At 37.9% G+C, this 18,960-nt stretch overlaps 1 protein-coding gene across 12 annotated transcripts in view; it reads right to left on the bottom strand.

Annotated features, from left to right (window-relative positions):
* Positions 1–18,960, bottom strand: part of PHC3 (polyhomeotic homolog 3) — a 76,093-nt gene that overhangs the window by 44,835 nt on the left and 12,298 nt on the right. For 11 of the 12 annotated variants that reach the window (XR_006888139.1, XR_006888141.1, XR_006888140.1 and 8 more), the window contains 2 exons: positions 5,806–5,964; positions 3,653–3,751 (listed from right to left, as the gene is read on the bottom strand). The exons of the other annotated variant lie outside the window; for it this stretch is intronic. Coding sequence is in view for 8 of the 11 variants with exons in the window: in XM_046657807.1 (XP_046513763.1) it covers positions 3,653–3,751; positions 5,806–5,964 (258 nt within the window). In the remaining 3 variants the exon portion in view is untranslated. The remainder of the gene's footprint in view (positions 1–3,652; positions 3,752–5,805; positions 5,965–18,960) is intronic. 12 annotated transcript variants of the gene reach the window in all.

Here is an 18,960-nt window from a genome sequence, read left to right as displayed (position 1 = left end):
GTTTTTTTGGAGGAAGATTAGCCCTGAGCTAACATCTGCCACCAATCCTCCTCTTTTTTCTGAGGAGGACTGGCCCTGAGCTAACATCCATGCCCATCTTCCTCTACTTTATATGTGGGATGCCTGCCACAGCATGCATGGCTTAAGAAGCAGTGTGTAGGTCCGCAACTGGGATCCGAACCGACAAACCCCAGGCCACTGAAGTGAAACGTGAGAACTTAACTACTGCGCCACCGGGCTGGCCCCAAGAGCCACTGTTATAAATTACTTTGACTATGCTCACATTGAAGATGTCATCAGAGACACTGTAAGATATTTTCTCCATGAGAATCCACAAAGCTAACTGTGCTCTAGAGAGCATGTTAGTTGTATTTTCCTAACAAGTGGCTTATTTTACCTTAAAAACTGCAAATCTTTTCTTTAAATGGTGTGTTTCTCTCTTCACCATTTGCTACTTGAAAGCTAAAAACCAAATTCAAGATGCATCCTTAGACAATGTATAACAAAAACAGTAATCAGTGGCATGTGATATCTTATGTGCCAGACACTATGCTAAGTACTTTACGAATATTGTCTCATTTATTCCGTATAACGACTCTGAACTATTACTTCCAGTTTATAGCGAAGAAATTGAGGCTTAGCATAGGTAATAACAATAACAGCTAACATTAGGGAGTGCTGTGTTTCAGACACCGTTATGTTTTTCATTTATACATATTTAATCCTCACTACAACCCTATGAAGTAAGCATTATAATTACTTTATAAATATTGATTTTATTGTATATTGTGGAAACTGAGGTGAGAGTTTTTTTTTTTTTTTAAGATTTTATTTTTTTCCTTTTTCTCTCCAAAGGCCCCCCGGTACATGGTTGTATATTCTTCATTGTGGGTCCTTCTAGTTGTGGCATGTGGGACGCTGTCTCAGCGTGGTTTGATGAGCAGTGCCATGTCCGCGCCCAGGATTCGAACCGACGAAACACTGGGCCGCCTGCAGCAGAGCATGTGAACTTAACCACTAGGCCATGGGGCCAGCCCCGAGGTGAGAGATTAAAGATACACAATGAGAAAGAGGCAGAGCAAGTATTTGAACCCAGAGAGTCTGGCTCCAGAGTCCAAACTTATGAACACTATGATATACTATGATCTTGTCCCAAATCAATCAACTGGCAAGTGATAAAGCTGGCAATTTTTGCTGCTCAAGTCAGAATTTGAACCCAGGTCTTCCTATTCCCTTATTTGCAAAAAAAAGTACTGATGAGTGCCTATGACATTCTAGATACTACACATACATATTACTCATTCTTCAAGTTACCCTACAAGTATGTGTGACTATTAGAGATGTTTGGTAACTTGTCTAAAGTCATACAACTAAGAAAATCCATGAATTACTTCATGCATGTAATTTGAATAGCAACCTCACTCCTAGCTCCATGCCACTTTCCTACTCTTAGTTGGGCTTTTTTCTTGTACGCATTCAATTTATTTCATCTTGTTTTATTATACGCAGCTTGTAAATCAATTAAAATCTTAGAACAAAGTTAGGTATATATAAAAATAAAATTTAAAATATTCATCAAGTTGATAATGTTCTAGCTCTACTGGGTTTAATAAAACCAAAACAAAACAGAAAGATCATTAATTCAACAAACTCATTCCACAAAGAGACACTACAAAAGTTTAGAGCTGAAAGAACCTAAAAGTTAACAAAGACAAAAGTCTCATTTTGTAAATACAGAAACTAAGGTCTAACAAACTTCAGGAACTGTGGAGGGTCACAAAGCACATTAAGGAGAAACCTCAGTTTAACTGATCACCATCTTTATGTGCTGATTTTGAAAACTGGCCTTTATTATTAAATAAAATAATACATTAAGAGGTTCTATGAACAGTACCAAAGAATATTACTATCTCATTTTTCACTGTTTACCAGAAGATTGAGATTATTAAAACAAGAAGCCAAGGACAACCCTAAGACATACCAATTTCTGCCATACATTGTATAAAACACTATATTCTACTCAGTTATTTTAATTTAAAATTTATTCATTTTTATCAACTTTACTGAGATGTCATCAGATAAAGATGACATACAATAAAATGAATGAACCAGTTCAATAAGCTTTGACATACGCATATACCATGTTACCACCACCCCAATCAAGATATAGAACATTTCCACCACCCTAAAAGTTCACTCATGTCTCTTCCCAGTCAATCTCATCCGCCTTCTGATCCAGGTACCACCAATCTGATTTTTTTCACTATAGATTAGTTCTGCCTGTTCTGAAATTTCATACAAGCAGGAATCAAAGAGTATGTACTCTCGGGTGTCTAGCTTCTTTTGCTAATTGTGTTTCTGAGATCCATCAGTAGTTTGCTCTTTTTTATTTATGAATAACATTCCACAATTTGTTTATCCATTCATCAGTTAAGGACACTGGTCACTTCCAGTTTTGGGCTATTCTAAATAGAGCTGCTATGAACATTCATTTGCACATCTTTATGTTGGGTATATGTTCTCAGATCTCTCATGGGAAACATCTAGAAGTGGAATTGCTGGGGTCACATGTTAAGCATAAGTTTAACTTTACAAGGAACTGACAAATTGTTTCCCAAAGCAGATGTACCATTTTACACTCTCACCAGCAATGTACAAAAATATGGTTGCTCCACTTTCTCGCTAACATGTGGTATTATCAGTCTCTTCATTTCAGCCATTCTAGTGAGGGTGTGGTGATATTCATTGTGGTTTTCATGTACATTTCTAGAGTGATTAATGATGTTCAGCATTTTTTCATGTGCTTACTGGACTTTCATACAGCTTCTCTTGTGAAGAGTTCAAATCTTTTGCCCATTTTGAGTTGAATTGCTAATGATCTTATTGAGTTGTAAGCATACCTTGTATATTCTGGATACAAGTCCTCTGTCAGCTATATGTACTATGCACATCTTCCCTCAGTCTGTGGCTTACTTCTTCATTTTTACAACAATGTCTTTTGAAGAACAGTTTTTAATTTTGATAAAGTCCAATGTGTCATTATTTTCTTTTACGGTTAGTGCTTTTTGCATTCTAAGAAAGCTTTGCCTACCCTAGAGTTATAAAGATATTCCCTATGTTTTCTTCTAGAGGTTTTAATAGTTTTGGCTTTTACCTTTAGGTCTACATTCTACTTAAAGTTTATTTTTGTGAATGATGAGAGGAGAAAGTTAAGGTTCATTTTTTTCCACAGTACCAAAGAAATATTCTATTCAATTTTTTAAATTTAAAATTTACCCAATTTAATTCATTTTTAAGCTTAAAATCAATCTTGACTTAATTACATAACTGCTTACAAAGGAATCTACACAAAAGAATACATCTCAGATAACAAAATAAATGTGCTTTACAATAAAACTAAACATACAATGTCAAAGCAAAAACTTACTTTCACTAATGTCAGATAACCTAAATAACTATGTTTAATGGTATTATAATTTCTATAGAACAAAAAAACTTTCTTGAAGCTCTCATTGTATTTTTATTCAATTTCAATCTGAAATGTATGACAAAGAGCGCTGAAACCATCAGTAACTTAAACACAAATACATGTTTATCTGTAACCTGAAGATCCAGACCTCAAGAACCACGTTATGAAGCTAGACAAGCTCACCTGAGTAGCTGCAGACTGACAGGAAGATGACGATGACGACGAGACAACAGGAATGTCAGACTGTACAGCAGCCACAGTGGTAGCGGGTGTGAAAATCAGCTGTACAGACAGAAAAACCAAAAAAATACCCTAAGACAAAAGAACGTGTCCCACACACAATGTATAGCGGCAAGAAAGACTGAAATTTGTGACAGAAAGACAATGCAGTTTAGGACTGCCTCCTAAGCAAAAGGTTTTACATGACAAAGAGAAGTTTCTGATAATAGAGAACTCAAAAAAATCATAAACATTTTTGAAACAGCTCATGATTCTGATGAGTAGAAAAATAAATCAGGGCTCAAAAGAGAAAATGTATTTTGGTAATACGAAATCCTCACACCAAATTTTGCCCCAAATAAGCTATTATACTTAAACTTTTCCCAGCTCAAAACCATTGTGGCAGGATTCCTAAAATGGAACTTATAATAGACAATCATAGTCACTGCTCTTGAATACAAATTAAATTTCAGTGAGAAACATGAAAAGAAACACCGAAAAGTCTTTTCAGTCCTCTTTACCACAAAGGATAACTATACCACATACTACACTATAATATTGCACTCAGCCACATAGAATCCAGAGTACAAAGCTAGGTTGCTCTTGATTTTAAAAAACTAGTTGTAAAGAAATATTCATTCTAAATGTGAATGCCACAACATGTCAAAATTCAACAACGAAATAGGTTGCAAAAAAGCTTCAAATCAAAAAAAAGTAAAAGAAGTAAAGACATATTCAATTCATTTACTAATCATCACATCTCTTTTCAAATGTTTTTTCAATATTGAAACAGAATGCCATTAATTCAAAACGGCAGTACAATCCCCTCAGAAATTATCCGACTGAGTAAATTATGACAGTTGTTTTCAAAGAATGTATAAATACGCTATTTCAAAACTGCATCAAGAGTTATTCAATTCCTCAAAAACTGTTCCTGTTTAAATTAAAATTATCAATTAAGGGATCTTTAAACTTCAGTTCTTTATATACTAAATTCAAGTGAATTAAACAACAAAGTATCACTTTCACAAGAAAGTAATTTCCAGTACAAACAGCTCAAAGTACTAAACCTAAAGGAGATGATGTTCTATTTAGCTGGAACCGTATAAAACTGCCAGTTTTTGAAGTCAAAAATGATTAAATAGCAATCATTTCAAATAGTTCAGCCTAATTTTGAAGCACTTTATTAATTAAATAAGATCTCATGGGGGAAAAAACCCAGAAATATGATAATGTCTACTGAATAATCTATAAAGAAAAGGTGGTCATGTCATTATTTCCTGTCAGAAATATGATGGGAAACTTTCTTTGTAATTTTAGTGGAGAACTGGGGATCCAGATATATATTCAGTTCACTGGACAAAAAAGAATATAAACATATACATGTTAGGCCCAAAGCTCTTGTCTAGCTACCTGTAAAGACATGAAATAAAGTAAATGTCAACCAATTTCTACATTCCTTTAAAAAGCTCAATAGTTAATTAGGAAATCAGTAGGTACTCAATATAAACAGGAAAATTTACATTCCTGTTTTAAAAAGATCAAAATGAGCATAAGAACACAAATCACTTTGCAGAATGTGAGATGGGAATAATCACAGCTAAGAATCACATCTGGTAAATTACTAGGAACTCAAATCCAGATTTCAGAAGATCCCATAATATAATTTCTAACTTACAGTTAATAACCAAGTTTTTAACATTTCTAACTATTTCATCAAATCTAAGATATCAAAGATATACAATGATTTTATGTATCATTATAAGAACCAATTATAACTGTAAGATGCCATAAATTATAAACTGTATTTCAGTTTCAGAGATGTTAAAATGTGAAAAAAGGTGTGGAACCAATGAAATTTGATAGTAAAAAATAATCACTCTTATGTGACAGAATCTGTTAGCCTCCCAATGTTGCTAATCACCATTAATTACAATGGTGCTAATTACACCAAGCAGGCCCATGACATAAATGTACAAGAGCTAAGCATACACACACTCAAAAAAATTACACGTTCCTTAAATATTAAAAATGCCTCTCAACGCATCAAATCAGGAAACATTTTGATCTCTCTCAAGTCCTTAAACACTGAAAAAATTTGGTAGCTCATATCTTACCATTTGAGCTCGGAGATACATTTGAGCTTGGCTTGCCGTTAGGGTAGGGGAGGTACTCCCTAGTAACATAGTCTGTTGGGTAATACTGCCGCTGGTAGAACTGGAAGCCTGGGAACGGCTTATTAACTGTGCAGGTGTAGGAGAAGTGGAGAGGTTGATCTAAGGAAGAAAACATATTAGGTCATAGGCTTCCATCTCTTGCTTCTATGTCACTGAATTTCACCAAGCTGCAGCTAGGCAATCAATAGCAGTATAAACTGTGGCTAAGGGATCTAAAAGAGAGGGCTTCATCTTTGACAGACACCCCCCTCTCACTTCTTTGGGTAATTACTTGCACATATGCAAACAATAGCATGTACTGGTTAGTAATCAGGACAATTTTTAAGGATATCTTCATTGTGTTTCAATAAGATTCCAGTATCTTAAAATATCATTTCTACTACCTCCCAAAAGTTAGGGCTAAAGTTCCATTATTTTAATATTACACATAACTTAAAACATTCAAATGAAACATTCGAACTGTTTACACAATTTTGTCAGATTCTGTCACTTTTTGAGGGCTTTCTGAAGCAAACAAAAATTAAAACACGGATAATCCATTCACATGTATAAAAACATACATGTAACATATAATTAGTATAACATTCTCCCTCAAAAGCTCTCAGAGAAAAAGAAAATACAATTGCTACTTGTCAAACAGACAGAAAAGTCCTGAATTTTGGTTACAAAATTAGATTATAAACACTAAAGTTAAAACTGCTGTTAAGAATAAACTAGTGTAGTCTATCTTTAGGCTACATAAGCGACCAGTAACTGGTTGTATCTGTGAAGGCAACGGGTGGGGCAGGTAAGAAAGAGGGCAAAGGGAGATACGTGTACACTTCTTTATCTTTCCAATTTCATACCACACACATCTATCACATCCACTTTAAAAATAAATAATATTTTTAACAGGAGTAATATAATCTGACCTCATATCCTTTTTGTGGACAAAGCTAGAGAATAAAATTAAGAAATAGTTTATTAGACTTTTGATTCAAGCAACAAGGCAGACTGGACTAATACATCCATGTGCCCAAACAGACTCACAGAAATGCTAGATCAACATGAAGAATTAGAACATATAGCCGAACTCAAAAAAGGGGAAGGGAGGGGGGAAATTCCCAGGTGCCAGAAAGGAAGAAACTCAAAAGATTTAAGCTCCTGCTGACACCAAGGCAGTCTGGGGGGATACTGGCCTACAGAGACAGAAGACCTGATTTTGAGCCTATTTCTGGGGAGAGCTGGAAGTAAAGCCCTATTTCGAGCCAAGATCCTTAAAAGGGCTGCTCAATATATGAAAAGGGAGCTAGAAAAGCTCGACTCATATGCCCAGACAAGCATCAGGGAAGCCTGCCATCAGCCCTGCTCCCAGTGTAGGGAGAGAGGCTCCTATGAGAATCAAAGCTCCAGGCTGGTGCCATGCGGAGATACAGAATCCAAATTTATACTACTTGCACAGTTCCACAACCCATCCCAAAACATTAGCATTTGCACTCATCCAGGACATCTGTTAAACTGAAAAAGTGATTGGAAGAAGCTGAGTGAAGGCTATACAGGAGGACCTCTCCGTACTATTTATGTAACTTCTTCTGAGTCTATAATTATTTAAAAATAAAGTTTAAAAACTGTATAGTGGGCACACAAGAGTTGGTTAACTAATTCTTTAAATTTATCTGTATCTTTTAAGTGATTCTTAATTTTAATAAAATACTTAAATCTGTAATTCAGTGCATACAGACAATTAATATAATACACAGAATTATTCTGCAATCTGGCTTTTACTCCTAGCACATCACTAAAACCCCATTAGCAATAATCACCACTGCCCTCTCTCTGACAAATTCAGTGAAGTCTTTTCAAGCCATCCCTTCTCAATCTTCTTTACAAGCTCTTCCTTCTGGGCCACCCCAAAACGTTCATGTGTTGTCCTCAATACTTTTCTTTTTGAATTCCTAGATTATCACATCTCCTCCCACAGTTTCAAACAACTCAATCCTAATGACTCTCAGTCCTTGAGGCAAACTCTTATTCTGAGCTTCAAATCCAAACACCTACAAAACACATCTTTCTGGATGTTGCTTACCAACAAAAACTCAACATGTTCAAACACAAAACTCATTATTATTCCTTTTTAAACCAGCTTGTCCTCAAATGGCCACTGGCAACTTCTAAAACCCCCTAAAACAATTATCTGGGAGTCATCCTGATTCTTCCCTCTCCTTTATCACATATACAAAACCAGTCAACCTGTCTTATTATTTCAACACCTATATTCTCATTTTCATTTTGATTTTTTTTTTCTTATTATTTTAAATGTTTTTGGTTAGGAAGACTGGCCCGGAGCTAACACTTGCTGCCAATCTTCCCTTTTTTTTTTTTTTTGCTTGAGGAAGATTCGCCCTGAGCTAACATCTGTGCCAATCCTCCTCTACTTTTTGCATATGGGATGCCCTCACAGCATGGCTTGATGAGGGGTGTGTAGGTCCACACCCAGGATCCAAACTCACGAACCCGGGGCCTCCGAAGCAGAGCGTGCAAACTTAACCACTATGCCACCAGGCGGGCCCCCCTCATTTTGATTTTTAATCACTTAGCTTAGGAGTCTAGGCCCATGGCACTTCCAGATAGATTACTTTAGCACTCCTCCATACACACCCTTCACATTAGCCATGTGAAACTATCTGCAATGTCATGATGCCTCAGGCCTCTATGGCCCTGGTAATGATGCTCTGGACTACACTGAGCACTCCCCTACCCCACCCATCCCCGCCCATGTAGTGAACAATTCTCTAGAGCCAGCCCTGATGGCCTAGTGGTTAAAGTTCAGTGCACTCTGCTTCAGCAGCCGAGGTTTGCTTCCTGGAGGCACAACCACACCACTTGTCTGTCATTATCCCTGCTGTGGCAGTGGCTCACATAGAAGAACTAGAAAGACTTAAAACTTGAATATCCAACTATGTACTGAGGCTTGGGGGAGGGATAAAAAAAGAGAGAGAGAAAGACTGGCAACAGATGTTAGCTCAGGGCAAATCTTTCAAAAGAAAAAACAAAACAAATAAAAATCACCTGTTGTAATAAGCTTTTTCAGGCATCCCCAGATCCCATGTAACTGACTATTCCCCTTCCTCTTTGCCTGTTACCTTCCATACACTTCTAGTGTATACTTCTATCTCACCCTTCTAAATAATCATTTCTTTAAGGAGGGGATCATGTGTTATTCATCTTCATACATCCAATATCTATGAAAGTGCCATCATTCAATAAGTTTATTACGTGAATGAATGTCAAGTTATTTTAAGACATACTTCAGAGTTTTAATGTAATATATAAACCCAGCACAGAGAGCATAAGTGTGTATGTATGGGAGAAAGGAAGAAACAATTTTGGTAGAGCCCCTAACAAAGCACAGTAAAAATGCAGAGCTAGTGTGGTGATATTAGTTCAACCCTATTTTTGATGTGCTATATAATAAATGGTTAATAAGTTTCCTCCAAAACTTATTCTTTTTCTACGCTACTCTACAAATGGACATTGTGGATCAAGCCGTGCTGCAAAGGTTAAATCACTCAGCAGGGTCAAACTGGACCCATGTACTTCGGCATTCAGGGTGCCTTCCTATACCCCGAGTGCTCACTAATTTGGCTCACTCTGCAAAAATGATGCATTGGTACTTTTTTTCAGTCAGTGACTCTTAAAAAAAAAAGAAAGAAAGGTACTTTAGTAAGGATAGACTACACAGTCTTTAAATAAAAACATAAAGTTTTTTAAAAACATGATTGGTTGATGGCTAAAATGCCTGAGAGTGCCCTTTAAGGAAGTAGAACATCAAGTACAAACCTAATGTTTTTCTTTTTCTTAAAAAAGAAAAAAGGAAGTAAAAAAAGCTAAAGAATAACTTCCTACCCACCTGCATTCCACTTTGTCTAAATTGTGAGATCAGAGAACAAATATCATGTTTCTTTTTAAGTTTCATACAGCAAGTAACATTTCAGGCAGTGTCAACTAACAAATGCCCAACCCATAAGGGCAAACAGGTCAGTAGCCATCTCTGCAAGAAGTCCATTTCCACAGCTGACCTGACTAAAAAACGTCCCTTCCTTTCCACAACTGATAAGGCTCTTCTCTACTTTTCTGCTTTGCTCTGACCTGAACCAGAAACCCTTAACTGTTTCCATTATTTTCTCTGTCAATTCCATCCCACACTCCTAATTCCCTTTTACTTTAAAGGCTTGGCCAGTCCTGTTACTTCATACCTCAAGCCCCACACTCCATAAAGGAACTCACTCCTTGAGCCCTATTACTGGAAGCTCTCTCCCCACTAGCACTAATTCCATGAGTCACTGGAGAAAACCAAGTCTGTCAAGAAAAGCCACTTAACTCCCAACCACCTCTTGGTGTCCCCAAAAGGAGGTTACACAGTGTCTCTGGCCCAGAGTACTCCCTAGAGCCAAGCCCATTTGCTGCCATTTGACTGATCAGAATCCATCAGGTGGATTCTGATCCTCAGAGAGACACAGCACACAGAAATTAAAAGAACAATGGATACTTGTATTCAATGGCATGAAAATATCTTTATGATCCACTGGTGAGTGAAAAAACTGCAGAATACCCTGTAGAGTATAACCCCACTCACATAAATGTCTGTGTGCATGTAAGTCAGCCCTCCACAGCCACAGGTTCCACATCAGCAGATTTCAGCCAACCTCAGATCAAAAGGCCTGTGATGGCTATGTCTGTACTGAATGTGTACAGACTTTTTTTCTTGTCATTATTCCCTAAACAATATAGTATGACAACTATTTATATAGCATTTACATTGTATTAGGTATGACAGTAATCTAGAGATGATTTAAAGTATATGGGAGGTTGTGCGTAGGTTTTATGTAAAGACCATGTCATTTTACACAAGGGACTTGAGCATCCAAGGATTCTAGTATCCGTGGGGGTACTGGAACCAATCTCCCATGGATACTGAAGGATGACTGTATACATACATATCACACCTGTAAAAAACATGTTAAGAAAAAAGTGCACTGTATATACATACAATAATGCACACTCATAAACCTGCACATGATTATATTTCATATAGATATATATACACATAGATACACATACACACACGCCCCCTTGGAAGAATAGCCACCAAAATCTTAAAGGTGAATAATGCCTACTAGGGGTAAAATTTGCAAAGATTTATATTTTCTTTTTCAAAGTTCTTATGTTTTCTAACTGGTTATTAACTTTAGAATCAGAGAGGAAATGCCATTTTCTCTTTTTTTTAGGAAGATTAGCCCTGAGCTAACATCTGCTGCCAATCCTCCTCTTTTTCCTGAGAAAGACTGGCCCTGAGCTAACATCCATGCCCATCTTCCTCTACTTTATATATAGGACGCCTGCCATAGCATGGCTTGATAAGCGGTGCATAGGTCCATGCTTGGGATCCGAACCAGCGAACCCCGGGCCACCAAAGCAGAGCGTGCAGACTTAACTGCTATGGCACCAGGCCAGCCCCTCCTTTTTTTTTTTAATATTTACTTTAGCATATTGTTTTTATCAGTTTAAAGTAGCATATAAATTTTCCTGTCTCATTATTCAGTGGGAATTTATATGTGAGTAATTCAAACATCTAGAAGTGCACAATACTATATAGAAATTTTGAGTAATGATACCTAGCCATGAAGGATTTCCTTTTTAAGAGACTGCACATTTTTAATAACGAAAAGAAATAAAATGCCTATCCTATTATAGAAAACCATTGTTTCTACTTTCTGTATTACAAGCTGTAAAAACAACAGCAAAACAAACAAAAAAACAAGCTCACAATCTCCCAATTGCTTTCAGATTTTTGACACCCTAGAAAGAAAAGTTGCACTGCTGAAACAATTAAAATACTGGAAATAATTTAAAATGTCCAGCCAAGAAGGTTAATAAGATAAAGCACATCTATACTGTACAACACTATGCAGTAGCTGAAGTGGGTGAGACTGAGCTCTATGAACTAACGTAGAAAGATCTCAAGACACAGTTAAGTTAAAAAACAAAATGCAGAATACCTACCACAGTGTTTATAGTGCATAAAAAGAAGGTGTGTTAAACACACATACACGTTTCTTCATGCTATGCATGTCCATAAGGCATCAGTAAAGATCTGGAGGGATATCTAGCAAACTGAGGAAACAGAAGGACTGAAGGGGAAAGGAGGCTGAAGAGGGTAACACTGTTTTACTTTTTCTGTACTGCTGGAATATTTTATGAGAATGGAGTAAACTTCTCATGACCATACAGATATTCAGGCTAGAGTTTTATTTTAGACTATTATTAAGTTTTGGAATAGGCTCAATCACTTGAAATTATATTTTTAAAAATCCTCGAAAACAGTGAGTTTTAAAACTCAAAGTACCTCCTAAAATAGATAACAGAGGATGAGGACATTAGCTATAGAACACTGAGAAGGACAATAAATAAATAAGCAAGGAATTTTCTCTTAGATGATTTCATAATGGATTCATTTGATATGTGGTTGATCTGATTTAGACATTTTTAGAGAAAACTGAACATTTTCAAGGTTCTTTATCTAAAAACAATCTCATTGACCCAATAAGTGTACTCTTAAATGTTTTTTTTTTCAAGAAAGTAACTGGATATGTATACAAAGATATGTAACAAAATATTCAATGCAGGTTTAGTTACAATAGCTAAAAAAACATAAAAATTAAAACTGCCAGCAAGAGGAAAATAGTCTTTAAAAAAAAGGTAGAATATTATGTAGCCATTTAAAATCATGTTTATAACCTTACGGACAAAGAGAACAATTTAGTGGTTACCAGGGGGAAAGTGGGTGGAGGGTGGGCACGAGGGGTAAAGGGGCACACTTATATGGTGTCTGACAAACATTAATGTACAACTGAAATTTCACAATGTTATAAACTATTATGACCACAATAAAAAAAATCATGTTTATAAAATAATAAATACAGAAGATAACTGGTAGTCTAGTGGTTAAGATTCAGTGCTGTCACTGCCACGACCAGGGTTCATGTCCTAGTCAGGGAACCACACCACCCATACGCTGGTTGTCATACTGTGGTGGTTGCACGTTGCTGTGATGCTGAAAGCTCTGCCACAGGTATTTCAAACTCGAGTATGGTCCCCCATGGTGGACAGGTTTCAGTGGAGTTTCCAGACTAAGACCAGGAAGAAGGACCTGGCCACCCAGTTCCAAAAAAAACAGGCCATGAAAACCCTATGAATAGCAGCAGAGCATTGTCTAACATAGCACCAGAAGGTGGGAAGATGGGCAAAGACCAGGAAGGGTTCTGCTCTGCTGTACACAGGGTCTAGGAATCAGAATCACCTGACAGCACTAACAACAAGCAGAAGACAGTGGTCTGAGCACACCCAAGAGCTTCTCGCTCCTCCTAAAACCCATTGAAATAGCAGTTAATAACAACAACAAAAAGAATGAGGAAACAGACAGACAAATCTAGACTGTGGTGGACATTCCGTAAGTGAGCTGGATTCTTCAAATGTCAGGAAAGCAAAAAAGAAAGGCAGGTAGACTTTTTTATATTAAAGGAAAATAGGACACCCACATGCAATGTGTGATCCTTAATTAAATCCTGGGGGAGGGGAGGCTATAAAAGGTATTTTTGAGACTACTGAGGGAATCCAAATATGGAACATATACTAGATATTATTGTCTTCATTTCGTAGGTGTGATATGGTACTGTGGCTGTGTGGGAGCATCTCCTTCTTGGGCAATATGTGCTCAAAGACCTAGGACTGAGGTGTCATGGTGTCCTCAACTTACTGTCAAATGGTCAGGAAAATGCTGTATGTATAGATAGAGGGAGATACAGAAAATATGGCAAACTCAACAACTGGTATAGATAGCTACTTGAAGGGTACATGAGGGTCACTGCTTAGTCTTTCCATTTTTCTGTGGGTTTAAATTTTTTAAAAAACCTCAGAGGATAAAAGAAAAACAACATCAAAAAAAAAGAAAATACACATAAAGCAAAGAGAGAGGAGGGTGCCATCTGTATCAAGATATTTCATCACATTTCTACAAGATCCAAAGAAGACGGGATCATACTGATGGAGGAAACAGAGAGAAGGAAGCTACAGCCCAGAACATAGGAAGAAACAGACCAGAGTGGATTGAGATCCAGAATTTAGAGGCATGGAAGCAGAGGTAAGAAATGGGGCTGAAAATTGAAGGATTATCTACAGGTAAATCCACGAAACACTCACCAGGTATAACCCCATCCCTGTCCCACCTAAAACAACAGGCATCGAGACCTAGAAAGAAAGGACTCTTCTCTAAATAAGTCAAAGAACTGCTGAGGAAAAGCTGGGCTTCTAGAGTGGGTATTCAGACCTTGAACTAAAACCCTCCTTATTCTGAAACTGCTGCTCACCTGCCTAAAGGCCAGCTTCCCACTGCATAGCTTCAATTCTAAACCTGCCAAAGGTATATCCTTCCCACTGTCACCACATGCTCTTCCTACATGCAAACACAAAAATTTTTTTTTTAATTTTATTTTTCCTTTTTCTCCCCAAAGCCCCCTGGTACATAGATGTATATTTTTAGTTGTGAGTCCTTCTAGTTGTGGCATGTGGGATGCCACCTCAGCATGGCCTGATGAGCCGCCATGTCCGCGCCCAGGATCTGAACTGGTGAAACCCTGGGCTGCTGAAGCAGAACCCGCGAACTTAACCACTAAGCCACGGGGCCGGCCCCAAATACAGAAATTCTAATCAGCCTCTCCACTAAGGAAAGAAGTCTGCTGGGGGCAGACCTATCTTCAGGCCAGTGGAAGAAACCCAACTTGATTAATCCACACAATGATTCACTCTTAAATTAAGCAGAAAACCAAGCATTTTAAGAGAAAATTGCTTTCTCTTACAAAAGAAAAACCAGCAGCACAAACTGAAAAAAATCAAGATAGTTCCTACAGAAAATAAATTATTCAGGAACTATAAAGTGTTTTAAAATCTGATAAGTATTACAACAGAGATCTAAAATATTTCATAACAGAAAAACAGGATACTATAAAAAAAAGAATAAGAAAATCCTCTTAGAAATTGGAAATACAATGGCTGAACTAATTTTTTTTAAAGATTTCTTTCTTTCTTTTTTTTTTCCTCCCCAAAGCCCCAATACATAGTTGTATATTCTAGTTGTAAGTCCTTCTAGTTCTTCTACGTGGGCCACCACCCCAGCACGGCTACTGACATATGAGTGGTGTGGTTCCACACCCAGGAACTGAAGCATAACACAGAACAAAAAAGGTAAAGACAGAAAATGAATAAAAAGATAAAAGAAATAAAGGATCAATCCAGAAAGACCAACCTCCAACTAAGAAACTCCAGAACGGGAACAGAGAAAATAGAAGGAAATACTTTTTTAACTTTTTTAGTTTCATATACATGAACACTAAACACCTAGTCTTCAAACTAAGACAGTCCACCAAATGTCCTGCACAATGACATCTAGACACATCCTCACAAAACTCCAGAAAAACTAAAGAAACAGGCAAACCTAAAAGACTGAAGGGAGAAACAACCAATCACCCGAGGAATGATAATGAGACTTAACATCAGCCTTTTCTTCAGCAGTACTAAAATTTTGAAAACAATGGTCCCTGCTTTCAAATTTCCTAAAAAAAATTATCTTCAATAGAGAACTTATGTAAAAATAATTATAGGAAAGGTATGGGTAGGGAATTTTCAGGCCTGTAAGCATTCCAAGTTTACCTTCCATGTACCATTTACAAGTAAGTTATTAGAAGATACTCCGGTAAGACAGAACTCTTATCACAGTGCCTCTGACTGTTTACATGTCTGTGTCCTGTACCCCTGTATCCTAAGACCTCTGTCCACTCTGAATCCTCTGCACTGAACACCATGCCTGGCCCCAAGTAGGCATTCAGTAAGGAAGTACTGGCACAGATTATCCTCATGACCACGGGAAACTAACACAGAACCCCACTCAGGCATAAACCCCTGAAACCAAGCTCTGCTGTTTCAGGATCATGAGCTTATGATGAGTCCTCTTCTCCGCAAACTCTACATATTTTTTAAAATTCAGCATAAGTCCCATAGACGAAGCCTTCTCCAACTACTTCAATCCCCAAAGATCTATTTTCTGTAACTCCCATGGCATTTATCCCTTGATTATATACTGATATGTTGTTTACTGTTTGGTATGTCTAGTTCTTCAAATGCATATTACTGTCCCTAAGGGAAGGGACTTTGACTCGTGTGTACCCCTAGTGCAACTAGCACAGTGTCGGACAATAGAGATACCTGCTGACTGGCTGCCGGCCCATACCTGGCAACAAAAGAATCTCATCACTGAGGGTCAGGATTTATACTCTCTGCTATTACACAATTTCAGACAATCAGAATATATCCTGGGCCAGCCGGGTGGCACAGCGGTTAAATGCACACATTCTGCTTCGGTGGCCCAGAGTTCACCGGTACGGATCCCGGGTGTGGACAGGGCACTTCTTGGCAAGCCATGCTGTGGTAGGTGTCCCACATATAAAGTAGAGAAAGATGGGCACAGATATTAGCTCAGAGCCAGTCTTCCTCAGTAAAAAGAGGAGGATTGGCAGCAGATGTTAGCTCAGGGCTAATCTTCCTCAAAAAAAAAAAAAAAAAAAAAGATTTTTGGGCCAGCCCTGTGGCCAAGTGGTTAAGTTCGTGCACTCCGCTTCAGCGGCCCAGGGTTTCGTCAGTTCAAATCCTGGGTGCGGACATGGCACCATTCATCAGGCCATGCTGAGGCGGCATCCCACATGCCACAACTAGAAGGACCCACAACTAAAAGTACACAATTATGTACCAGAAGGCTTTGGGGAGAAAAAGGAAAAATAAAATCTTTAAAAAAAAAAAAGAATATATCCTAAAATGAATTCTCTGCATGGCAGAAAATCCACTTGCAGTAATCAAGAAGTAACATTACACATTATATATTCTAATTGATGATTATAACTCCTGTAATTTCACCTTTCAATAAACATTACACGCCTACTGTGTGACAGGCACTGTTTTTTATAACATATATAAACTGTTCAAGAAAACCTGACAAAATCTTAGCTTAACATTTAAACCACTTTTTTTTTTTAATAGAACCCTTTCTTCAAACACAATCTTATTCAGTAACTTTTTGTGTGTGAGGAAGATTGGCCCTGAGCTAACATCTGTGCCACTCTTCCTCTATTTTATGTGGATGCCACCACAGCATGGCTTTGACAAGCGGTGCTAGGTCCACACCCAGGATCTGAACCTGCAAAACCCAGGCCACCAAAGCAGAGCACATGAACTTAACCACTACACTACCGGGCCAGCCCTGACACATACACACAATCTTATTCACAACTCCCAGATTCAAATAGATCACAAAGCTGTTCTGTTTAAAGTTTAGGGTAAGGCCCAGAGCCCCATCTATTTTAATCTGTTCAGGATGCCACAACAAAGTACCACAGACTGGGTGGCTTAAACAACAGAAATTTATTTCTCACAGTTCTAGAAGCTAGAAAATCCAAGACCAAGGTGTTGGCCAATTCAGTTTCTGGGGAAAGCTCTTCTGCTGGCTTGTAGATGGCCTCCTTCTCACTGTGTCCTCCCACGGCAGACTGAGAGAGAGATCTCCGGTGTCTCCTCCTCTTTTATAAGGACACCAGGTCTACTGGCTCAGGGCTCCACACTTAGGACCTGATTTAACCTTACTCATCTCCTTAAAGGCCCTATTTCCAGTACAGTCACAAGGAGGTTTAGGGCTTCAACACAAGAATTTTGGGGAAATGCAATTCAGTGCATAGCACCATCTATTGAGCCTTCTCCTTGATCCAGACCTAGGGACACCTGGACGAAAAGACTAAAAACCATCTAAGTAGACAACTTAAATTTTGCATTAAAAAAAACAACAACACAGGTATAAGGAGTTTAAATGACTTGCCCTAAGTCACACCACCAGTCAGTCACATGTAAGACTAGAACCCAGGGCCCTCATCTCCTCCATGCTACCAAACTTCCTCTCGTGATAATCCACAATTGTTAGCAAAGTCATCCCGTATTCGTGACGTGAAGTTTCAATGAGATGCACAAGACATCACGAAACACCAGACCTCCCACATGAACTCCAAACTCATATATCCAATGTCTACTCAACACCTACAGGAGGGCATCCAACATACATCACAACCTAAAATGTCCAAAACCAAAATGCTGATTTTCTTCTCCAACACCTGCTTTGGCAGATTATTCCAGATGTTCAGGTCAAAATACTAGAGTTATCCTGGACTCTTTGCCTTTCCTCATATCTTTTATTCAATCCATCAGAATATCTTGTTAGTTATACTTTCAAAACATATCCAAATTTCTATTATAAAATATTGAAGAAAAAGATACTCAGAGTCTGGCTAGTCATTTTTCACTCATCTTCTGTCACCATTATAGTCCAAACCAACAATATCTCTCTCTTGGATTACTATAAGAACCACTTAACTGATCTCTATGCTTCTATCTTTGCCCCCTAGAACCTACTCTCAACATTGTAGTTAGAGATCATGTTACTTCCCCAATAGCTTACCAACTCATGCGAGTAAAACCCAAGGGTTTTATAATCTCCTCATGACAGGATTACAACTACCTCTCTAACGTCATCCCTAAACGATAGCCCCAGCTCTCTCATTCCACTCCAGCCACACTGCCCTCTTTTCTGTTCCCTGAGCATGTTTGCCTCCCTCACCCTTCTTAAAATGCCATCTTTATTAGCAACGCTTTCCCTGACCACCCTAGTTAAAACAGCAAATTCCCTCATCCCATTCCCCTTCATCGCTTTATTTTTCTCTATAGCACTTAACACCATCTGACATATTATACACTGGTTTACTATGTGTCTATCCCTAACTAGCTCCATACAGACACAGATTTTGTGTGTTGGGTTGCTGTATTCCCAGCACCTAGAAGGGTGTTTGGCACATATTAAACGCTCCATAAATATCTGTTGAATGAATGAGTGAATTATGTATGAATAAAGTCGTAAAACTAACTGAGCTTCAAAAACTCATCTTGCCTAGGAACATAACTAGAAAGCTA

The sequence above is a fragment of the Equus quagga genome, chromosome 4 (genome assembly GCF_021613505.1).
Source record: "Equus quagga isolate Etosha38 chromosome 4, UCLA_HA_Equagga_1.0, whole genome shotgun sequence".
In the NCBI taxonomy this organism is placed as follows: Eukaryota; Metazoa; Chordata; class Mammalia; order Perissodactyla; family Equidae; genus Equus; species Equus quagga.
Note: the sequence above shows the minus strand (reverse complement) of the source record. Positions and strands in the feature narration are given on the sequence as shown.